At 34.7% G+C, this 26,661-nt stretch overlaps 1 protein-coding gene across 1 annotated transcript in view; it reads left to right on the forward strand.

Moving 5' to 3' along the window:
- LOC140447740 (uncharacterized) overlaps positions 1-26,661 on the forward strand; it is a 399,971-nt gene that overhangs the window by 12,515 nt on the left and 360,795 nt on the right. Inside the window, exons 2-3 of the mRNA XM_072540569.1 lie at positions 10,252-10,306; positions 19,377-19,508. Coding sequence (XP_072396670.1) covers positions 19,407-19,508 — 102 coding nt within the window. The 5' untranslated portion in view covers positions 10,252-10,306; positions 19,377-19,406. The remainder of the gene's footprint in view (positions 1-10,251; positions 10,307-19,376; positions 19,509-26,661) is intronic.

The following is a 26,661-nucleotide window of genomic DNA, read 5'->3' on the forward strand; positions in this document are numbered from 1 at the left end:
CGTATTGGGCCCAGTGGGACTCATTTATCATCGAAGATGGCTTGCTTAAACGAGTCCTGGAAAATGATGACGGTTCAGAGAAGAGAAGACAGTTGGTGATCCCAAAGAGCAGAATAGCCGAAGTACTTCGTCAGTTACACGACAGTCCATCGGGAGGGCATTTTGGTGTAAGGAAAACCCTTCAGCGAATTCGGGAACGGTTTTATTGGATGAACAGTTCCGACGATGTAAAAGACTGGTGTAAGAAATGTACTATTTGTGCCACGAGTAACGGGCCTTACCGAAAAAGGAGAGCTCCTATGAGACAATATAATGTTGGAAGCCCGTTTGAAAGAATAGCTTTGGACATCGCTGGGCCATTTCCAGAAAGTGAAAATGGAGGCAAGTACATGCTGGTAGTAATGGATTACTTTACTAAGTGGGTCGAGATTTACGCACTTCCAGACCAGAAGGCCGCCACCGTTGCAGATAAGTTGATCCAAGAATATATCAGCCGATTTGGAGTGCCTTTGGAGATCCATAGTGACCAAGGCAGGAACTTCGAAAGCGATCTATTCCAAGGAATATGTGATAGACTAGGCATGAAGAAAACAAGAACTACCGCGTATCATCCGCAATCGGATGGTATGGTAGAACGAATGAATAGGACAGTTGGCAAGTATTTGACAAAGATGGTGTCCGATCATCAGCGAGACTGGGACCAATACCTTCCGTTCTTCACAATGGCCTACAGATCTGCTGTTAACGAATCAACAGGCCAGACACCAGCCAAAGTCCTATTCGGACGCGAAATGCGACTACCTTGTGATCTCGAGTTTGGATGTAAACCTGGAGAAGATGTAGCAGGTGAAGATTATGTGATCGAATTACGAAGAAGAATGGACGATGTACATGAGTTGGTCCGTTCCCACCTTCAGATCGCTAGCGACAGAATGAAGAAACGGTACGATACACAAGCCGAAAAGGGTTGCTTTAAGAAGAACGACAAAGTATGGCTGTATAATCCCAAGAAGCGAAAAGGTTGTTCTCCCAAATTGCAGCAGTTTTGGGAAGGTCCATACCTCATTATGGAGAAGATCAACGATGTCATCTACCGAATAAGCAAGATTCCGAGGGGAAAGCCGATGATAGTACACCATAACCGGTTGGCGTCTTTCGAAGGTGACCACAACGTAGATGAAGAAGTGGAAGTAAACCAAATCCACGATGTGTCTGACCTCACGTTTGAGGAATTCATGGGTGCCTATGGAGGTACCGGTAAAGATCTACTCGCGCTCCCCGATGACTACTCGCTGGCCCTTACCATCCCGGCCAGTATCAAAGACGCACCAGGGTTGGCATCCGTCTTTCGAAGGAAGTTTGGTCGAGTTGCAGAACTTCAATGCCAAGTGCCAGCTCCCGGTAAAACCTTGAAACTCCAAGATGCATCACGTTACCTTTTCTACCTGGTAACAAAAGACACTGCCCGTGACCAACCTACCTACCGAGATGTATGGGAAGCCTTACTTCAATTGAGAGAGCACGTACTAGAGTCCGACGTGCAAAAGTTAGCCATGTCAAAGTTGGAGTGCCGCCAATTAGATTGGAGGGTTATCCGAAATATGGTGGAGGAGATCTTTAAAGACACCGAAGTCCAGGTGTTAGTCTGTTGCAATCCGCATAGTTACTGGTGCGGAGAGAAAACCGTCCCTTGTCATTTTTATACAACTGGAAGTTGTAAAAGAGGGTCCAGTTGCCGATACCAGCATACAGTTCCGGTTCCAGTCCCGACAAGGTTCCAGGAGGAACCATCTTTTAAGAGGGGGGCAATGTTACGATAAATATACTGGCCTAACTTTTATGACTAATTATTCTGTTTTATTGTAGAAATTTCGGTGGAAGTCTAGAACCAAAATTATGGTGAATGAGCCGGCTAAGCTTCTCGATCTTTCGATGCAAGAAAATGCGATCTTTCGATGCTGTTCTAGTATATCAGGATTTCGTATATAAATACAACATTTTTATATGGAGGGCCAGTTAATTCTCAAGATGAGACTATGAGACAATATAATGTTGGAAGCCCGTTTGAAAGAATAGCTTTGGACATTGCAGGGCCATTTCCAGAAAGTGAAAATGGAGGCAAGTACATGTTGGTAGTAATGGATTACTTTACTAAGTGGGTCGAGATTTACGCACTTCCAGACCAGCCGATTTGGAGTGCCTTTGGAGATACATAGTGACCAAGGCAGGAACTTCGAAAGCGATCTATTCCAAGGAATATGTGATAGACTAGGCATGAAGAAAACAAGAACTACCGCGTACCATCCGCAATCGGATGGTATGGTAGAACGAATGAATAGGACAGTTGGCAAGTATTTGACAAAGATGGTGTCCGATCATCAGCGAGACTGGGACCAATACCTTCTGTTCTTCACAATGGCCTACAGATCTGCTGTTAACGAATCAACAGGCCAGACACCAGCCAAAGTCCTATTCGGACGCGAAATGCGACTACCTTGTGATCTTGAGTTTGGATGTCGACCTGGAGAAGATGTAGCAGGTGAAGATTATGTGATCGAATTACGAAGAAGAATGGACGATGTACATGAGTTGGTCCGTTCCCACCTTCAGATCGCTAGCGACCGAATGAAGAAACGGTACGATACACAAGCCGAAAAGGGTTGCTTTAAGAAGAACGACAAAGTATGGCTGTATAATCCCAAGAAGCGAAAAGGTTGTTCTCCCAAATTGCATCAGTTTTGGGAAGGTCCATACCTCATTATGGAGAAGATCAACGATGTCATCTACCGAATAAGCAAGATTCCTAGGGGAAAGCCGATGATAGTACACCATAATCGGCTGGCGTCTTTCGAAGGTGACCACGACGTAGATGAGGAAGTGGAAGTAAACCAAGTCCAAGATGTGTCTGACCTCACGTTTGAGGAATTCATGGGTGCCTATGGAGGTACCGGTAAAGCAAGACATGGTGTTACCACTGAAGAAAAGCAAGATCTACTCGCGCTCCCCGATGACCACTCGCTGGCCCTTACCATCCCGGCCAGTATCAAAGACGCACCAGAGTTGGCATCCGTCTTTCGAAGGAAGTTTGGTCGAGTTGCAGAACTTCAATGCCAAGTGCCAGCTCCCGGTAAAACCTTGAAACTCCAAGATGCATCACGTTACCTTTTCTACCTGGTAACAAAAGACACTGCCCGTGACCAACCTACCTACCGAGATGTATGGGAAGCCTTACTTCAATTGAGAGAGCACGTACTAGAGTCCGACGTGCAAAAGTTAGCCATGCCAAAGTTGGAGTGCCGCCAATTAGATTGGAGGGTTATCCGAAATATGGTGGAGGAGATCTTTAAAGACACCGAAGTCCAGGTGTTAGTCTGTTGCAATCCGCATAGTTACTGGTGCGGAGAGAAAACCGTCCCTTGTCATTTTTATACAACTGGAAGTTGTAAAAGAGGGTCCAGTTGCCGATACCAGCATACCGCTCCAGTTCTAGTCCCGACAAGGTTCCAGGAGGAACCATCTTTTGAGAGGTGGGCAATGTTACGTAAAAATATGAGTCATAGTTTTAACCTGTAAACATGTTTTTATTCACATGCTTATGTTTTAGATTTTACGAGAGGCGTCTATTTACCTGAATGGACCTTCCAGAACAAGGTCGAACCGAAGCGGGAAATCCAGTTTGCCTTTACCGTTTCGCCGTCGTCTACTCAAGAAGGTTTTAGACGTTTCTAGTCTAACAGTAGTGAATATATAACAGGACTTTTTGGAGAATATTGTTACGCTCGCCTTTTAATAAATTATGTATATTTAGTGATAAATAAATTAATATCAGTTATTGTGCTTTTTAATGAATTAAGATAAGAACAAGACATTATAAATTAAATAGACATAAATAAATATCATCACAATATATTTATATATATTTTATACAAGATTTCGAGAGGCGAATGGGTTTCGGGCTGCATGAAAGAAATATGGTAAATATAATGTTGAGAGGAGAGAAAGAATGGAGAGAAGTACACTGTCTGATTTCTGGGGTGATGAGTAAAAAGGAGCAGGGGGGCAGAGGAGGCAATTGAACCCGGGATCTGAAATTTATTAGTTTATGGCCTAACGGCTGAAATATTTTCTGATTTACGGTAGTAGGTATGGTTATTTATAAGTTTTTAGTTTTTTATTTTAGTTGTTCATTGAGTGCCAAGACCACTTCTCTGGAACGATGGTTAAGGTTTTAGCCGGAACACGGTTAATCCGGCACTACCCTGGGGTCTTCTGGCCGAGTATCCTTTTCGGCCGAAAGATGCGAGGGTGTCTTGCTCCGTGACGTTAGATGTCCAAAAAAGATTTCTCCCACCGTTACCTGCCAGAATTCAATGGGTACCTTCTTAGACTCTTAAAAAAAAGTATAACGATAATATATACAAAATAAAAATTTCTTTTTTTTTGTAGTTGGTATATTTAAATTTTAAAATTATCCAAAAAGATTAGTTGAAAACTCACAATGACTCCTGAATATATATTGAACTATTGAACAGTAGTGGTAAAAGGATACAGCCCTGTCGTAATCCGCGTTTGATCTTGATATTTTTGTTATATTGGTTATCTATCTTGACGTTGACCATTTGGTCGTAATACAAGTTTTCTATAATTCCGATATCTCAAGTATGTAAGTAGTTGTTTTTTTTCAGAATTTTCATTAGTTGTTCTGGCAAATGCTTTTTAGTAATCGACAAAGCAGGCGTACAGAACTTTGTTAACATCTGGGCAGCGTTGAATTGGCACGTTTATACTAGACAATCCATTTTTTGTGCCAACTCCGTTGGGAATCCAGACTATCCCACTAAGGTCATTATCCAATCTTATTTACCCACGGTTATCTATTATTTTTAGGAACAATTTTAGTGTAGGGCTCATTTAGCTTATAATTATATGATCTTTAGATAAACTTGCGTCAATTTTCTAAGGAATTGTTATAAAGGTTGATATTAACCAGTCATTGTGTTATCGCTCCTTACTTATAGAGCGCATTAAAAAGTTTAGTAAGTAAGATTCATGTTTAAGTGATTTTCTTTAAACAACTTTATTAGTTCGACAGTCAGTTCCTCCAGGCCAGGAGCATTCCTATTTTTCATGTTCTTGATTACATACTCTACTTATTCTGTTGTTACCTCTGGTCCATTTTCTACTGCTTTTTTGGGGGAAGTAATCAAATAGTGTTTCTATAGTTCTCGAATAGTTTTTCGACTTGTTTTCCATGTCGTTAAGTTTGGCTGCTATATCCATCCTTATATCTCGATTGTCATCAGCTTGCACATTAATGTTTTTCTTTTTATAATTTCCATTAATTTTTTAACCTTTTTGTATATATTAAAGAAGTCATGCACTTTTTGTAATTTTTAGATTTCCGCACATTTTTCATTCAGCGTTCGTATTTCTCGATGTACTTCTTGATATCTTTTGCTATTATTCCCTTTAGCTTCTCTTCTTTTATTAACTAATTTAAGAATTTCATCGTTTATTCAGTCGTTCTTTTTCTTGTCTTTTGTATTGTTCAATTCTGTTTTTTTTCTATCAGAAGTATTGTGTTTTTAATGTTATCCCATGTGTTATCTAAGTTCGCTTTATCACTGGTGTGTGCTACTTGAATCTCCTTTACAATTCGTACTTCAACTTCTAATTCTAATTTTATTTAATACATTGATTGTTTAATGTGTTTTAAATTTAATCTACATATTTTAATTACGGAGTTATGGTCCCATGCAATGTCTGCTCCTGGATATGTCTTGACTGAGATTATGCTATTTTGTAAAGTTTACTAATCATAATATACTTAATTTATTTGACTTCTTAATGTGTTGTCTTTTGTATCTTGCGGTAACTTCCATGTATAAACTCTCCTAGGTGGTAGGTTATAAAAGTTTTTTTTACTGGCACTTCTTTTTCTTGAACAAATTCAACTAGTCTTTCACCTCTCTCACTACGCTGTCTTAATCAACATTCTCCTACAATGAGATCCTCACATCTTCCTCTTCCAATCTTGGCATTTAGATCTCCCATTAGATATCACTCCTTGTTTGTTGATGTACTTCCATAATTATTATATTTCTGCTTATGTGATTCCTCGATTTCTGTATCTTTAGTTTGTTACGTTGGAACATACACTTGTATTATATTTGTTCTTATTTTTGATGTTTCTAACTGTACCGGTAATCAATGTACTGAGATTCCAACACTATTTAGATGTTTCTATTGGCCCTTACTACCGGAATAATAGAATATTCTGTCAACAGTCAAACATTTGCCATTATCGGGCCATCTGACTTCATTAATTCTACACTTCTCCAATAAATTAACGCACCACTTTGAAATATTAAAATATTTTATTAGCGTTAATAAAAATTTCCATTGTAATGTTATATTTTGCAAGCCCCTTGTATATGCTATTCGTAAACTCTATATTTATTGACTGGGTTTTATCCATATAGTTTTTTTTGCAACAAAACAAAAAGAATCAAAAAATGTACTAATTCTATAAATATACTAATTTCCAAGTGTCCACGAATTTTATTCGGCTACTGTTTAATTGTTGATTATTGTTAATTGTGTTTATTATAGAGCATCAATCACGTAATTTAACCCGAGATGAATGTGCCCAAGCAGTGATACTGTCTAAAGAAGGTTGGAGTTACCGAAGAATTGGTCGTCGGTTTAATGTGTCCCAGACATCCGTCTCACGGGTATTAGGAAGATTCCTCGAAACATGGGATCATACTCACAGTCCAGGGCAAGGACGAAACCGGGTAACTACCCCTATTCAAGATCGATTTTCAAGAATTTCTGCTCTTCGACAACGTTTTGTAACACATCGAAGTCTACAAATTCATCTTCGAGACGTGCATGCTATACAAATTAGTACTGAAACTGTTCACCAGCGACTTACGGAATACAACTTAACACCTAGGATTGCCGCCCGAGGTAGTCTATTAACTGCAGAGCATCGAAGGGGGAGACTACATTTTGCCAGACATATTGTTAATTGGTTAGAGGCTGACTGGGAACAAGTGGTATTTACTGATGAATCCTGATTTTGTTTGTACAATAACGACAGACGTGTTCGTGTGTTGCGACGACCCAACGAACGATATGCTCAGTGTAACTTCTTACACACCACTTTTTTGATAGAGGATCCGTTATGGTGTGGAGTGGTATTTCTTTGACCGCACGTACGGACCTAGTGGTCATACAAAATGGAACTGTTACAGCTGAAAGGTAGATACTGGATATCATGGAGCAACATGTAGTACCATTCGCTCCTTATATCGGTGAAAATTTCTTACTAATGCAAGATAATGCCAGACCTAACGCTGCACAGATCGTCAAAAATTATCTAGAAGAGGTAGAAATTAACACTATGGAATGGCCAGCACATAGTCCTGATTTAAATCCAATTGAAAATCTCTGGGATATCCTTGATAGGCGATTAAGAGCAACACCGATCCAACCAAACAACTTACAGGAAGTGGGAGAGAGACTGATCCAGATTTGGAGAGAACTAGACTAAAATGAAATACGGCAATTAATTTTAAGTATGGGCCAACGACGTGAGGCTATTATACGTAGTAGAGGTGATCCAGATTTGGAGAGAACTAGACTAAAATGAAATACGGCAATTAATTTTAAGTATGGGCCAACGACGTGAGGCTATTATACGTAGTAGAGGTGATCCAGATTTGGAGAGAACTAGACTAAAATGAAATACGGCAATTAATTTTAAGTATGGGCCAACGACGTGAGGCTATTATACGTAGTAGAGGTGGAAACACTCGTTATTAAGACTTTTTTCATATTTTAATTTACTTTTCCTATCATTATTTTTTTAGAATTTTCCTTTTTATTTTTTTTTTCTCCAGTACTTCAATATTTTTTGGTGATTAGACAAATTGTTATAATAACTAATAAAATGTAGAATAAATCTGGTAAAGTTTTATTTTTTATTCTTTGCCTGTTTACAAATAAAATTGATTTATTGAAGTGGTGCGTTAATTTCTTGGAGAAGTGTAAATATGTCAACTCCTAGTCCATTAGTAAACTTAAGTTACTCACTTTGCCAGTTTTGAAAATATTTGTTCGTATTCTTTCTTCATTGAAGGACTGCCGGGGACTAAGGGTCATTGTTTCAAGTGTATTTGTCATATGGGTTATACTAGAGAAATGTAATGAGGCGGTTTTCCTTCCCTTCCTCATCGCAGTACCAACACCGTTATAACTGCTCCAGTAATGCTTGTGGTAGTCCTGTTTCAGCGAATAATAAAAGCAAAAGCAGCATTCGTTAGAATGAGAACCATTTTCAACAGTCGAGACATATCATTAAAAACAAAATGCCGTCTATTGAATTGCTACATATTCACAGTTCTGCTCTACGGAATGGAAGCATGGACACTGACTGTTGCATCTATGAATCGGCTCGAAGCTTTCGAAATGTGGTGTTATAGGTGCATCTTACGTATATCCTGGGTTGACAGAGTTACTAATGTGGAGGTCCTGCGTAGAATGGGAAAAGAATGTGAAATTCTCATGACCGTCAAAACTAAAAAGTTGGAATATCCAGGACATGTAATGAGAAATCAAGAACGTTACGGCCTTTTCCAGCTGATTCTCCAAGGGAAAGTAAATGGTAAGAGAGGACCGGGAAGAAGACGCATTTCCTGGCTTCAAAATTTACGAAAGTGGTATAACACGACTACCACTGAACTGTTCCGCGCTGCAATAAATAAAGATAGCCGTGATGATCGCCAACATCCGGAACGGATAGGCACTTTAAGAAGAAGAAGTCCTGTTTCAAGCCGATCCATGATCATTTCCTTATCGCAAATTATAAATTATTTACTAAATTTATTTACCTAAAGAAATTATGGTACTAGGGAACTATGAATAGAAGTGATATAGAAGAAAATTTATAACAAAACAAGAGAAACAATGGGCTAGAAGACAATTTATGGCAACACAAGAAACGGGGTACGAATTTTGATAACCAGTCAAGAGAGTTGTATAAACGTCGCTATACGTCGTATCCATTAATGTGTCGACATTAAGTTTAACAGAGTTTGTACAATGTTCAAAATCTTCAAAAATCTCTTTACGACTGTTGTAATATCATCATTTAATCAAACATTATATTCAGTCAAAAAGTCATACTTTAAATCTCTTAGTTTTTACTTTGTAGAAACGGTCTCTTTTTTCTCTAGTATTTTTATCTAGCGCTGGTCAAAAATATCTTTTGACTTCGTACCTTTGTATTATTGCCTTGCTTCAGGAAAAAGTAACGAGAGTTTAAGGATTTCCTCTGATTGTGCAGATCAACAACAAATAAAGATTCCAATTTTAGTCTCTGCTAAATCCATAGTTAGCTCTGATCCCTTAAAATTTGATTCCCTGATGTTTTCGATGTTCATCTTCTTGCATCTATGATATTTCTTGCGTCTGTCTAGATTAATGAGTCAAAACCTGCGGTAGATCACTCCTGTGTGGATCTGACTTCCGCAAGCTTTGGTTTGGAGCCCAAGATTGCCCAGCGTCCCGGATCCTTTATTTTGTTTACTAAGACGGGCTAAGGCCACCTTAGGATCCCCACGTTTGATCCCTGAAACATATATATCAGCACATATTTCGATTTGGGGAGTTCTCCAGCCTAACAGGCTTTCAGTTTTTTTTTCTTCAAAAAACTCCTTTATGGTGTTAAAGAACTCTTTTTCAGAACATAGCAACCCAAAGTACCCGTCCATGACTCGACATACTTCATATCGAAGAGAAAATCGAGCTTCATAGACACATTTTATTAGAACTACTATTTTCTATGGTATATTTATTTAGTCATCTTTCATTCTTAGACATGATTTCTTCCGCATCAAGGAAGTAAACATTCGATAAACTTTTCCTTGTAATTTTCTTTTCCAGCAATTCTAGCTTGAGTTTTTTAATTATATTTTGCTACTATTTAAATATAATATATGATCAAGCCAATAAATTCTTAGAATACACAGGTAGCAACACATTGATGATTGACAAAGACTACAATTCAGCTGTAAAATAGGACTGCAAAACCACAAATTTTTCTATAAGCTGTCGTAAATTTTATAATACATTATTTTGTGAACACGTAATAGTTTTTAGTATATCTGGATATTTTTTATATATTTTTTTTTAATTTACTGTGATTTTTTTTGTTTATTTATTTATTTTTTTTATTTTTAACAGATTGTCAATTGTCGCTTGGACATTCGGTTTTGTTGTTCAAAACAACAAAATCATTGTGAGTATAATATTGTTTTTGTGGTTGTGGGTTCTGCGCTATGGTATTTGTTGACTTTTTTCTGCAAAAATCAATACTTTTGGTTGATGATGTATATATTGTTTGTATATAAACTAACGCTCGAATAAATTTGATATTATTGTAACGAAAAATCTTGTTTTCATATGATAACTTATATTAGTATACATTTTATGACTACCTTGTGGGTTGTGAATTGTAGGCCCTCTTTGCACTATCACCAAGTTCTCTATACGCTCTCGCTCCAGTAAAATATTCTTCCATGAGAAACAATGAGGCTAGTCGGCGACAATGATATCAATATATTTAAAAAAAAATACCGAATGGAGACTAGACTTGAGTCGAGTGTCTGAATAAAAAACAATCACTAGACAAAATGAAATTATTGACAAACGATAAAAAAACTCTGGAAAAGTGGCAACAGAGGAAGAAACATCCCAATCTGACGGCTAAAAAGACAAGGATATGAGAAGAAGGAATCATGTGCATATAGAATAACAAATCATTGGAAACTGAAAATACATATAATAGAACAAACTGCTGAGAATGTATCATTATGAAAGCAGGGGATATTTGAGTGGAGACTATTTTTGGGAATAATTTGAGTACCTATAATAGTCAGTAAGTTTTCTTTAAAAAAACTGGTATCCACCAATCTTTATCGTTATATTCTAACAAAAATACTAATTTTTTGAAGTTTTTAGATTCAGATATAGATTATAGATCTGTAAATTTCAAACGGACCATTTGGCCTCGTCGACTATTCCGAATGCATCCTGTATATACTGATCTTTTATATAAACCTTACATGTATGTTTTAGTTAAAAATATTTAAACTTCTAAGAATGAAGTTCGAAGTTACGTATATGTTCAACCATTTGTACTGAATTTTCTCAGAATCTGCATGTTACTCTGTCCAGTTTACCCATTTTGATATCTGATTGAGAAGTGTCCATCGGTTCAAACTTTGATGATGCAGAGTTTAAATTTCTGAATCTCTAAGAGTATTTTATGTAGCGAGCAGAAGAGTAATAACATGTTTGCTTGACTTTTGATACCGCAACATTGTTGTAGCCCAATAAAATGAGTACTAGCTCCTCCTTTAGCAAGATTATCAGCAATTTCGTTACCAGAAATTGATTTATGACGTGGCACTCATAACAAAGTTCTGTTTTGCTTTGCCTGTTGCTTAAGGGACTATGTATAATTCCAACATGTTACAGTCATAAGTTTTGGATTTCAGAGTGTACAACTTGTGAACATAAAAAACGATGTTAGGAATATCCTCTTTGTTGTTTTGGAACCTCCAAGAAAATTTCACTTGTCTTGGATAATCCATTTAAAACGGTTATGAAAACGGTGCAGCATGTATAGATCACAGTATAATTCTTCTTTTTAGAATGAGTTAGGAGATAATCTTCTTCGTGTTCTTTTTTACATATCTTTGTACCCATTATAGGAATCGGATTAGGAAAGAATCAGAAATTAATTTCTATGAAACGATAGCCAGGCCAGTTTGACGTACGTACCGAAGTGAAACTTGACTATTAGAAAAAAATAAAACAGGAGAGTTTAAGAATCGTAAATGATTTTTTTAAGAAAGATGAAGTAGCAAAATAGTCCAGTACTAAACTCAATGTCAAAAGTATACCCATATGAAGATGGAAAGATACGTAAACTCTGAAGATGAAAAATATTTTAGCCTAAACCCTTAAAGTGCAAAAGAAGAAAAAAAAATTAATTATTATTAAAAATAAACTGTTTATTGTTTTGAAAAGGTAATTGAGAAACGCTGTTTGTAATAAAAAAATCTTTAAAATACTAATACATTTTAGAATAACAATAAAATTAAACAAACCTTCATATCGCGTTTACACCTATTTAAAGTTATGTACATATCGCTTGTTATAATTATTATAACCATTTATGAGTGTATTCCTACGTAGAACTTGCGTCAATTTTACACGCTTAATGGAACGTATTTGGTGAAAGTGTTAATTATACTTAATTACCAATTAATTTCATTCTATCTGCTTTTACAGGTGTAGGATTTTAAAATTGGTGTAGGTGATGTTCAGATTGTTAGAAAAGGGTCCCACGGAAAGTTATAAAAATTTTAGATTTATTAGACTTTTTATAACAACTAGTCTCCAATTTTTTCACATAGAAAAATAATTGTATAAAGGTCTGAACTTTTTACTAATTTTCATTACAATTAACATTAAATTATATGCATTGTTGCAAACTATATGGCAGTTTCGGTCTATCTCATTTCATAAAATATTTTTCTTCGTCTGACTTCTGTTCGTTTGGAAAATGCAATTAAATTCACATAATCATTTTAAAATGGTCATATTTATTAGATTATACAGAGAACATACTTGCGATTATCAACCATTACGGAACTTAAATGATACGGAATGTCTGTACCCTGGACCTACGTATTAAATGTATCAGCTTGATAAAAATAACATTTTGTGGGTCAAAAGCGGCACTTACAAGGAGTTTCAAAAGTTTTATTCTTCGTGTGCCTTATTCTTTAAGGACATTTTGATCATCATGGCCCATTTTACTCTGTCTGCTGTAGTTGTGAAGAGTTCTGTTGTTTTTCCACTCCACAGCTTTAAAATTTTCAACCAGGATGCACGTCGTCTCTCCGGTGCTTTTTTTTCCACCTTCCCTTGTATAACCAATCGCATTAACTCATATTTTTCATTTCTTAGTATGTGACCAAAGTAGCTCATTTTTCTTTCATTCATAGTGTTGAGTACCTATTTCTTTTTCTGTTTTGATCTTTCTTTTCGTTTCCGTGTTTGTTACGTGTTGTGTCCATGATATTTTCCATATTCTTCGATAACACCACATCTCAAAAGTAGCTTCAACTACATATACAAGGGTAGAGAATACGTAGCATCTCAATACTCTAGTTCTAATTTCTATTTCTAGTTTTCGATAGCATCTTACTACTTTCATCTTATTAAAAGTGCTTCTGGCTATTTCAAGCCTGTGGCCCCATTCTTCATTTAGCTCACATCCCAAGTAATTGAATCTGGGTACTTTCTCTAGAGCTTTTCCTTTAACGTAGATTTTTTCGTATTCAATCTTGTTCTTACTGACAATCATGATTTTTGTTTTTTTTGTGTTCAGAGCCATTCCATATACTGCGTAGTGCAATCAGCCAAAATTTTCCAAAATATCCTCTGCATATCTGAGATTATTCACTAGTGTTCCGTTAATTGATATTCCTTCATTGACGTTTTCTAGTGACTCTTTAAACATCTCTTCTGAGCACATATTAAAAAGTAGAGTGGATAGTATACATCCTGGTCGTACGCCTCTTAGTCATATTCTCATAGGTATTTCTTTAGATGTTTGTCGGTTTACTTGTATTATGGCTTTCTGATGTCGGTATAAATTTGTAATGATTCTCACACCTGATCATCTATTTCTGTGTTCTGTAGTATGTTTGAAAGCCTTCTGTGTTGTATTTTGTCGAAGGGTTTTTCAAAGTCAACAAGACATATGAATACGTCAGTTGATATCTCGACACCGTTCTATGAGTGTTAGTAAATAATGCCTCCTAGTGCCCAAACCTTTTTCTAAATCCCAATTGGTTTCCATCGTTATCTATCGTCTAATTTTTTGTAGACCCGTTCATGTATCACTCGCAAGAAGACTTTTAAAACATGGTTCATTAAGCTGATCGTTGTATATTCGTCACATTCACTGCGTTTAGTTTCAGGAGTAGAAGTTATTTGACATTAAAGCTGGAGTTAGGCAGAGAGGCACACTATCAACCATGTTTCTATTACAAGTATGGTGTGTTTTTGTGGTTTCACGAATTTTTCTGCAGTATTTTATGTTTTTCACTGACTTTTTCCATATTTCTTATGTCTTTTTCTACCTACTTAATAAAGCTGTCACTTGAAAAGCCAATAGAATCGTCCATATAATTAATTTATAAGACCAAATCAGTACATTTCATATTAGGAGCAAATAACACCAACAGGAAGTGCAGGAGAAATTTATCATGTGGCATAAGAAAGAGAACGTTATGCCTGGAAGACGACAATATAATGATGCACCTACGACGATGGAAGATAAACACCTAGGGAAGGAGTGCATGGAGGTAAATTTCAAGACAGGGAAATAATATTGAGGACTATAAGACTAAACGAAGAAGCAGAGATAAAAAAGGACATTACATTGACATTTAAAAACCTCAGAGAATACGATTATTAGAATATTTTATTTGACAATGCTACATTAGAAGAGTGATTTAATCCAATTGTCTTGTTATTTGAATAATTTTATCTTTCTTTTTGTCTATAAATAATAACAAAGAACTATTTAACAAGTCGGATAAAATTGTCTGATTTGTCTTAAATAAATTTAGAATTGATTTCCAATATATTTTTCCTCTATGCCAACTCTTTTCTTTCTAGGATCAGGTATGGTTAGGTAAAAGTTTAAAAGGACGGGTAAAAATGCACACGATCATATCCAGCATTAGGTCAATACAAACTGTACATTTTCGTTGTTCCTGTACTTGTTTTTATATGTAAACTGTAAACTCATTGCTTGTAAATCATTAGCCTATTTCGAGTGTTCTGTTACAAAGTATGGTGTGTTTTTTGCGGTTTCACGAATTTGTCTGCATTTTTTTCATATTGTTATATCTTTCTCCATTTTTCGTATGTCTTTTTCCACCTGTTTCATATAATTGAATTTTCGGTCAGTCTCTTATCCTTTCCAAACCCCTTACAGTCTGCCTATACCTTGTGCTTCATTTTCATTTTTCTCTTTCGTTGTCCATCCTTGATATTGACTTGTTTTAGTTTAATATCTTTTTTCTTAAGTTTTTCTTTAAAAGGGTTTTAGTTATGCCTTCCTGTCGGAGTCATGCTGGTTATCTCTAAAAGCATACACCACTATTGTTAAGAATCATATAGACAAATGAAAGTTGTAAAGAGGAATGTGGTGAAGGGATTTATTTCAATTAATTTATATAAAAAACAGGAACAACAAATCAAGGGCATGTGAACCGATGTAAATTACCAAAAAAAAAAAATTAATATCTGGAAATATCAAGAGAAATTTATAAAACTAGTAAAAGTGACAATTAGTAACGTAAGTCTGCAAATCACATTAACGGCAAACTCTCGGGCAGCTTTTATTCAATAAAGTATAAACAAGTACTAACATTTTTTACCAACCTTTTTTTAATTTGTCTAGAAAGGTTAATTTGGGAAGGTAAATTAAACACCAGAATATATTCGAAATCACAACAGAAAAAGTTAATATAAGTAAGTATATTAAGATATTGATAAAACCAAAGACGGATGACAAAAGAGTAAGAAAAAGATGATGAAGCGGAAAAATCCTTATATAGAAAAGCAAACAGAGCGACAGAAAACAGAAATGAAGAGAAATTATTAATGAGATTTAACTATGTATCAACAAATTTAAAAACTAGAGTATATAAGGCACTAATGAGATTTATACATACGCTAGTGATAGATAGGTACTGAAAAAATAGGACATAGACCTTTTATGGTAGGTATATGGATATATATGACGATTATATATATATATATATATATATATATATATATATATATATATGATAATATATGACGATGTTCAGGTGAGTTATGGAGAAGAAGATAAATAAATAATTAGAAGAATTGTGTAAAAAGTAAAAAATAAATACAGTAATTCAAAGTAACAGAATAATCTATTTAGATCATATACAGTGTAGGTAAAAGTTTATGGTCGGTATGGCAAAATTTAACAGGATATCTAACACATATATAAAATCATATTTTCAGCGAATAGACAAAGATAACAATCATATTTCCCCTTGGTCTCCCCTCTACATTTTTTATTGACGCCCATTGCCCATTAGTGAGACGATTAGTTCCGATCAGAGATATTTTACATTTCTGTTCCGATCCTAATATACGTCAGAAACTAGAGGTGGGTCGTTGACATTTTAAATATACAAATAGTACTTACATTTATATTACACATTATTAAATCGCGAATCGTCTAAATTGACATTTAAAAACATAAGTTTTTCCACTTTTCTTGTTAACCGCGTTCTTCTTTTATTTAAAATTAAACCAGATTTTGAACATGTGTTCACAAGGAACATATTTTGTTAATACTACAATATTTTATGAATATAGTGGTTAAGTTAGGATACAAATGGCGATGGTTTTTCAACCACTGTAATGGACAGTTCCAACCTCCGTTCGAATTTTTTTGTGGGTAATATATCATCAGACAAATACATCGATACAGGTGTATGTTTAGATGAGTCATGTCCAATTCATGAAAAATCCACCATAGACTTAAGTCATCTTTATCAGTTTCTTTTTCTTGTACTGGTTGATTTTCAATAGTACAATCTTCTTTTTCTTTTTTTATAGAAGTAACCAGCTTCTTAACTCTTTCTTTTGTTTTTTTACCTTCATTTTTATCACAAAATCCCTGCATTTTAAATCATTATTTGTCATTTACGAATCTACGGTTTCTCACTGGTAAGCTAACTAGTTGATGGTTGATTAAAAAATACTACGTTTTGTGTAGACGTAAACAGAGGAGCAACGAACACTTTACGTCGACGAGGACGATTAGTTGATCTGAGAGACTACTACAAAACTAAAAATAACTCTTTTGGGTCAGTGGACAATCGGGCTATCGGTTAACGTTGAAAATAAAATAACTAGGTATTCTGATTAATGAATGAGTTTCGATTTACGTTTGATCTGCATTTTAGAAGGTGATTGATACTTCCATTAATAAAAATGTTAGTTTAAAACAAAAGAATCAAATAGATATGGATTTACTATACATATGCAAAGACTCGTTTCATCCGTTTTCCATAGTTGAAGAACGAGCTTTTAAAAAGTTTGCAGAGTGGATTCCTGGATATAAATTGCCAACAAGAAAAACCTACTTCAGAAATGTTATATCAAAACTGAGCAAATTATTAGCAAAATTATCACAAGTTGTTAAAGAATAACCGAAAATTTAGAATTTAAAACGGTTTTATTAGGCTGCTGCCATTTTTCTGGAAACCATAATTTAGAAAACATCGCTTTTGAAATTAGTGAAATTATTAATCAGTGGGGTCTAAAACAAAAAGTACATTTTGCAGTAACTTATAATGCCTCAAATATGGTCAAAGCTATTAAATATATTTTGGAATGAAAACATTTAAATTGTTTTGCTCATACATTAAATTTATTGGTGGAGGACGCACTTAAATGCTGTCGTGTACAAATAGATAAAATAAAAAGTCTTTTTCGACAATTCGGCAAAAAACACATTTCAAAAAAAAGTACCTTATCTTCAGAAAGGCTTTTAAATATCAATTACAACATAACAAAGTTCCCAAACGGCCAATACAAGACGTGGAAACTAGGTAGAACTTCACCTATTACATGTTAAAAAGAATAACCGAGTTAGAAGAGGCAATCCGTTCCACATTGGCATTAGTTAATACAGACTTAGACTTAGACCAAATCTAAATAATGAAGACTGGATTATACACCTGTATCGAAAGTCCATTACAATGGTGGAAAAACCATCGCCATGTATATCCTAACTTAACCACTATATTCACAAAATATTGTAAATGGGAACACATGTTCAAAATTTGATTTAATTTTAAATAAAAGAAGAACACGGTTAACAAGAAATAAGGTAGAAAAACTTATGTTTTAAATGTCAATTTAGACGATTCGCGATTTAATAATAACGTGTAATGTAAATGTAAATACGATTTACTATTTGTATTGTTTAGTTTATTTTTCAAGTTATAATAAATATATCCTTCATTAGTTTCTTTCACTTCAATAAATATACACATAAACGATAATATCCATTATGTTTGTTTATGTGCTCGCTTATTTGAAACTACTGGTAACAATCAACTAGTTACTTGTTTACGAAAAACGATTCAGTTTAGTTAACGATAAAAATGTCAACGTCCCACCTCTAGTTTCTTAGTTATCGCCTATCGAATACCGGTTCAGCTGTTGCTAAAATGGTATTGGTGTTGTAACACGACGTTGCCAAATAATTTTGTATGACGCGTTTTTTATTGTTGGCGTTATAATGCCGTTTATTATTTTTATTGGAAATAAGGCACAATGTGACTATAAAATAAGCTTATTTTGATGTTTAGCTTTTTAATTCGGAAATCGTACTTAAAATACGAAACATTAATAAATTTTAATTATATGAAACGATTTCCGAAGTAGAAATCAAAATGTTAAATAACACTTATTGTAAAGTAAAATTGTGGCATATTCCCAATAAAAAACAGTAAGCTGCCATTTAAATCCATTTCGCCCAAAGTTGATTATCTTAGAACATTGTTCAAATGCTAAAAATACAACAGGTCAAATAAAACCAATAAGTTTGGCAACGTTGAATTTCCCCTTTTTTATTATTTCCACTCATGTATTTTCGGCGATATTTAAAGGGCGGACCTAATATACCACTCTCTTTTTAAACAGGTGTTTCTCACTCCATCTCACGTAAGGTCCATACCGACCATAAACTTTTACCTACACTGTATAGAGTGGTTAAAAAGGAAAGAATGTCAAAATTAGTGCTCTACATTAAACCAATAAAGAAAAATCGTAGTCAGATCGCGAAAAAGATGAGAGATTGTATACCAAGCTCTGTATATAATTAACATTGATGATTGTACCCCAGAAATCTCCTTGGCAGTTGATCGTGGAGGAGAATGGCTACAGACTGTAAAGGATGGAGAGGTTTGGGAAGGAGAAGAAAAAAAGTACGCAGAGAAATTTAAAGTAGTAAATACGTACAAGGAAAAATTATAAAATAAAATGAAATAAATTTATAAATGAATTAAATAAACTATAATTAATAGTACCATTAGTAGTAGTAGTAGACCTTTATGCTTAATAAATAAATAACTAATGCCGTCTGTCCCCTTTTCGAGCAATATTTTTCTTTGTTTATTTATAGTATAAGATGATTGACACCTTTTGATATTTCTTTTTTCAAGGAAAAGAATCGGACGAGTCCGGCACGTCCGATGGGTCAATGTATGTCTCGTAAGGCCGCGGGGGCCTTTGCAGCATCGGCAGCGGTGTCCCAAAATCGGCCGGCAAAAATTCAGAAACATCAGAAATTTCAGGTGAGTTTGTTTGTTAAGTGAGGTGCGAAGTATGTTTTATAGTATAATAGATAGTTATATGAACAAGGTCAGTTATCTTGTATGCATTTCTTGCCATTATGGCAGTAGTAAAATGTGTAAAAGTTGTATTGTTTACTAGACCATAATATAATCTTGATTTGTTTCCTGACCTGCTTGTAAGTTATTTCTGAATTTATTTATTGTTATTTGAGTTTTCTTTTTTGTTTTATTATTGTTTTGGACATAGACACATATTTCGTATATAAGATTAATATTATTAGACAAATTAATATCAAACTTACCGGTTCCCAGGCTAAATCGCATCGAATTTGAGTATACCACGCTTTCTACTACCTCTCTAATGTTTTCATCAAAGCTTTCGGATTCTCCGGCTCCTGAGTCCACAGATCAGTAAGTTATCCTCAGATCACTTGACTTGTACACTGTTCACTGATTGGAGATCCACATGGGGAATGATTAATTTATACTGTCGATTGAGACGTAGTTCACTGATATGGTAAATTTTATTTGCTTTCTTTTCTTGATTCAGGATCCACTACAGAATTATTGTCCAAAAGATATAACTAAGCATTGATAACTTGATATAACTAAAACGACGATAAAAATTATATTCATTTTTTACTTCAAATTAGAAACCGATCAAATTCGAAAATTTGAACAATATAATATAGTATTAACAGGATAAATCCAGAATACAATTCAATATTCACAAATATGTAGCTTTATTCATTATGCTTCTATAATTCTAAATCTCTGTGTGGTTAATATAAAATGATAATAATAATAAAAAAATCCAACATTAAAAACCTAGAAGCATTCGAAATGTGGTGTTACCGACGTATTTTGAAAATATCATGGATGGATCCCAAAACAAACGAACAAGTTCTCGAACAACTAGGAACAAAATGCAAAGTTTTAAATTCCATAAAAATCAGGAAATTTGAATACTTGGGGCACATCATGAGCGGTGAAAAATAAGAACTACTAAGGAATATAATACAGGGTAAAATCAAAGGCAAAAGAAGCGTAGGAAGACGTAAAATCTCGTGGCTACGCAATCTAAGTGAATGGTTTGGATGCAGTTCAATTGAACTATTCAGGCGCGTAACCAACAAAATTATAATTGCCAGAATGATTTCCAATCTCCGATAAGAGCGGAACTTGAAGAAGAAGAAGATGTGGTTAATTCTAGTATTATCCGATATTTGCGTTTTAACCGTAACATATGATGTAGATAAAAGTTTATGGTCGGTATAGTAGAATTTAACAGGATATCTAACACAGATATAAAATCATATTTTCAGCGAATAGAGAAAGATAACAATTATATTTCTCCTTGGTCTCCCCTTCACATTCCTCATGCACGCCAATTAGTTAACGCCAGATGATTATTTCCGATCCAGTTTATACGTAAGGAGCAGCGGCAGGGTTGCTCAGTGGCGCGGTTATATTGCCATTCAAAACTGGATGACGATATTAAAAATGAAACACTAATTGACACAAATACTAGTACAAAATTTCTTAAATCCATGAGAAATTTACAGATTCGCATTTTTATTTGACGAAATTGTAACCTAATTTCCAATAAAACAAGATAATTTTGGCAACATCGCGATTCGTCCGTTCTCTTCAATGGTAAATTGCATACGAGATAGGCCGGACGCTATACTATGTATTTCTTTTTGGAGGTAACCGCGTAAGTGTGAATTTGATATGCCGACTGTGTATATAACAGAAGAACGGGTACAAATAATAAAATGGGGCAATTCAGTACAAGAAACTAATAATTTGTTTATTATGGCTTTTGAAAATAGGTCAATACCTATAGAAAAAACTGTATTGGCCATTATTCATCAATTTGAAAAGTTCGGCTGAACTAATGACGTATGTAAAAAATGCTGCCCATCAGATCAACCTCGCGAAAAGTAACTTTCTCAAGAACTAGAAATTAGAGAAATTTAAGTTTGTGCATTGGCTGATGCGACGCCGTGTTAAAATAAACAAATTGCAGATGGAGTTGATTTGAATGCAAAAACAATGAGGAATATTTTGAAAAGAAACAACTACCATTATTATAAAGCGCAGACAACTCAAGAAATATTTCCTGATATTTATGATGGAGAGATCCCATTCAATTAATAATTTTTTGAAAAATATTTTGTTTACAGATAAGTCCTCCTTTACAATTCACAAGAAACATAATCCATCCGTTGTACGTTATTGATCTCGGGAGAATAAGCATTTGAGTGTGTCTGTCCGTACGCAGTATCCACAAAAGTTGACTGTTTGGACTGGCATTTTGGGAGACCATATTATTGGTCCTTTTTTCATTGAAGGCAATTTAAACGCAGTCAAATATCTCTAATTACTGCAAAATCAAATTATTCCTGCATTTCAACATCTTCAAATTAACTTCAACGAAATTTGGTTTCAACAAGACGGCTGTCCTGCACAATACAAAAGCCGTTAGAGACTATTTAGCGTTAATTATTACTGAACGTGTCATTAGTACAGACGGTACAATAAAATGGCCCCATCCAACAGATGGAAGCATACAAATTAAATCGATCATTTCTAATTCATAGAAAACATTTCACAAATTCAATGGACAAGAGAAGTTAGAGGCACAAATGTTGGCTCGGACAATTTCATGGTAAGTGCGAGGGTCCGCCAGAATTTCCAACGTCAAAAAAGGAAAAGTCGCCAATCAGTTACCATTAAATTTATATATAATAAAAACGAAAAAAGGAAGGAAACCGTTTGAATCCCATATAAGAGAAACTCTAGAATAAAACTTGACAGTTGATCAATCGACTACGGAAACATGAAATAACTGCAAGGAGGCTCTAAAATTCGGAACCTAAAACACATTTGATATAGCCCGAAATCAGGTAAGAAAAAACTAGTTTGAAACTAGGCATTTAGAATCCTGAAAAAGAAAAACTACGGCAACAATAGCTAAGTATAGAGATTTGAGCTTTGAGGAGAGGGGAAAATGCTTGTATAAACAAAGAAACGCGAATTAAAATGAAATGTTTCAACAGCTTGAATACCATATGAGCCAAGGAAAATCACGAACTTTTTATCGTCAGATAAACGTCAAAAGAAAGAAATTTTAACTAAGAAAAATCATATGCAGGGAGAAGTCTGGTAAGTTGGGGTAAGTAAGGGTAAGAATGGTAGAACACTTCTTAGAATTTACAATATTATTTGTAAAATCTGCTCAGACGAAGAACTACCGAAGAATGGAGCTTAGGTTTGATATGCTCATTACGCAAAAAGGAGGACCAACTATAATTCTAAAACCAAAGTGTACCTTCTAAAAACCACCTATAAGATATTATGAAACATCTTATATGACAGATTCAGGCATTTTGACGAAGCGTGTCTGGAAACATCTCAGGCAAGTTTCAGGTCAGGTCATTCAATCATTTACGAGATGTCAATAGTTCTAACACCGATTTTTATCACCTGTTTATAGACTTTAAAGCAGCATGTAACAACACCGTAAAATCAAACTTTATAATGCTATGAATGAATTAGGGATCCCAAAAAAAATATATATGATAAAAGTGACGATCACCAATATGATAGAGCTACGTAGTGCAAATTCAGGAGGATACACGACCACCGTTTAAAATATACAGAGAACTTGAACCAGGCGACGTGCTGGCATGCCAATTCCTAACATAAATTAGGAAAGATCATTCGAGATGCCAATTTAGACAACAGAAGAACTATGTTTAATAAATCAATCCTGAATTTTGGCATATGCTGACGATGCCGACGTGTACATTATCACAAAGAGCAAGAACCACATGCGTCATAACGACACGTCATAAACCGAATGAGACTACATTTAAACCAAAGTAAAACCAAATATATGCCGACTAACACACACAATCTATTTGGATACATCTGCTGAGCCAACTTTAACACTTATCAAGAGAAATAAAAACGATACTTTAATAAATATTATTTATTAAAGTATCTAGCTAACAAACGTTTATGCAAAGAAAACAAGATTAAGAGTTTACAGGATCCTAATAGTCCTCACATATGAATGAGAAACATAGACCCTACTCTGATGGTAAACGGAACGTAGAGGCTAGAGGTGCAAATACACCTTTATTTTATTATAATAAAAAATATGAAAAAAAAAAATCACAAATGCACAAGCGGTGTGCATCAGAAAACACGATAGACCCAGGTGGATCGACGAGATGCAAGATGCTTAGGATATTAGTGCTCCCAACTGAAAAATCCAAGCATAGAACAGATCAGTGTGCCACAGGAAACTTAAGATCGAGTACCATGATGATAATGGCGTATAACCGTAAAATTTAAGGTCTATATTCACGTTTTACATTTAATTGTGAAGCTATCATCAAAATATCACTTTGTAACTCGGGTTTAAAAGTTTTCTTTTTTCATTTCACACAGAGAATTGACTCTCGGCGACTGCCACCACTGATACGTACATATAAATAAATCCCAATTGTAAATCAATCAGCGTCGTTCGTGATTAATAATATTTCTCGGTTTCGGCTGCGATTGCTGTTAGTACGTGGTGTAATTTCATTCCGAATCCAAAGAGGTCACTTACCTTTAATTTAGCTGCCTAGGTAGATACATAAACACTTACTGGATTTAAATCACATTGAATAAAAGACTATCACGCGTTACTAATCACAATAAAAAGGGTGAAGAATTGTGAAATTATTACAAAAATAACGACTTTTTTAAGACTTGCATCTTAGTGTCTTATCCAGGTATAATAAAAAAGAAAAATTTAAGTAACCATTAAAAATCTGTTTAAAACACGCACATAAGGTAGTCTATAGGCTTCTAGTCGAAAGAAATATTGTAATTTATAAGACCCATTCTTATTTTTCGGGGTATAACTATGATGTTGGTACTACCACAGAATAAATAACAATCAGAATGCCCACTCTCAGATGTCGCCTTTGAAGTTTGTCAGCACGCGATCGCCATATTTTAAACGGAAACACAGACTCGAATTGAGAAATTTGTGACAAGCTACGACAGAACTGTAATTTAGTAAATTTGAAATAATTTAATCTATTCTTTAACTAAAAGTACGAATAAAATAGTGCATATTATGTCTATAGTTGCCGTAAATAAATTAAACCGGGTTAATTGTTCTATGCACACCAGATAAAATGTCACTGAACAGCACTGATTCCGTTTAAAATATGGCTGATTCCGACTGCGCGAACAAGATGCGCGTACTTATTTTTTCAAACAGACTGGGAATTCTGATTGTTTATTATTGTGTGGTACTACGTAAAAGAATTATTTAGTATATAACGTTCGTAAGTATTGTAATACTGTGTAACGTGGATAAATCGAAGCTAAAAGGGCAAGAAATTCGATTTATAGAAAGGCCGATTTAAAAAAATAGGAAAATAAAAGTTTTTTAGTCAGTCTGATTCACCTTGAACAAATATTTGCACATTTAAACATACTATGCATTTTCATATAATGCAGTCAAGATTTTTATAAAGTGAGATATTTTTTATGCTCTTTAACTAGAACACATTAAGGATTTGAGCTTTTCGTCGCTTATATTTTACTTCTGCGGGATAAACGGATTTAATTCTTGCACGTATTTGATCTTAGTCCCGTATGTAACCTTCCAATTAGTTATGTCAGTAAAGATGTCCATATCAGTCAACTAGCTGCATTGTTAGAAAATGCTCATAATGAACATTTGCACTATCAATTTCTTCCTACGTAGATCTTCGGCGTTTTCATTTTTATCCTCATATAACTGAAGTCAGCTTTCCAAAAACAATTTGAAATCCCATTAATTTTTGCATAACCGAGCAGCTTGAAGAAGGTTGATTTCGATCCTATTCTGTTCATCTAGGTAAGTACCAGGAAGACTATGCTGCACGAATCACCTTATATAAAAGTACTGATTTGAAAGTGAAATTTTTATTCATGCCTTGATTTATAGATTATATTATTTATATATTATAGAATCGACTCGTGTGCAGTTCGATTATATGAGTAAATTGGTTTATTACACTGATATTTTTAAATTTTATTATCATGTTTCAAGAGTCATTTTTTCTAAAATCTCATTTTCTTATTAGACTTGTGCTATTTAGATTTATTATTCACATTTTTGAAATCTCGTGAATTACCGGCCTTACCTATCATGAATAAAGGTAGTTTCTCTGAACCATTCTGAACCAGTTGAATTTAAATATCTTAGCTCCTACATAACGGAAAATGGGTTACTAGATCGAGAAATTGCCCACAGCATACAGGCTGGTTGGTTTAACTGGAAGCGAATGAGCGGGGTACATTGTAATTTAAAAACTGGGGAAAGGCTGAAAGGAAAGATATTCAAGAGCGTGGAGAGACTTGCGTTGGTGTACGGCGGTGTAATGTAGCCTATAAACAAGATTCAGGAAAAGAAAATGGAGGTAGCTGAAATTAAAATGTTACAGTGGATGTTGGATAAGCCTATAAGGGACAGGATCAGAAACGACTTGATTAGGGAAATAGCTGGGGTGACTAAAGTCTCAAAAAAGATTCAAGAACAAAGACTGCAATGGTTTAATCATAGAGGTAGAGATGAAAACTGTGTGGGACGAGCTGTTAGAAGTTTTTGGAAGGAGAAATAGAGTAAAACCGAGGAGAAGATGGAAGGACAGTGTGGCATAAGACTTGAGAGAGAAAGGTTTAGGTGAAGAAGACTCGATGGACAGAAATGAGTTGCGAGTAAGAGTAAGGAACAGCGACCCCTGAAAACGGAAAGCGGGGGAAGAAGAAGAAGAGATACTAAATATATACAAAATCCACAAGGAAAATAATTCCTGTAGCTGGCTGTATACCACGTATAACAAAAGAGGTTAGTCTTTGTATGTGGGTATATTTTATTTTATAAAAACCCTTAAAAGGGCAACATTACAAGCACGAACGTTTTCGGAACAACTGTTCCATCATCAGGTTAAAATACAGGTTACCATGCCTGAGCCACCAAAATATTTGGGTAAAAACCCTTTAAAATGTAATGTGTTACCAAAGATTGTACATGTTGTTGATAATATTATATGATGTTTAATATTTTAATTAGATTTTTAAAATCTAATTAAAA

The sequence above is a fragment of the Diabrotica undecimpunctata genome, chromosome 8 (genome assembly GCF_040954645.1).
Source record: "Diabrotica undecimpunctata isolate CICGRU chromosome 8, icDiaUnde3, whole genome shotgun sequence".
In the NCBI taxonomy this organism is placed as follows: Eukaryota; Metazoa; Arthropoda; class Insecta; order Coleoptera; family Chrysomelidae; genus Diabrotica; species Diabrotica undecimpunctata.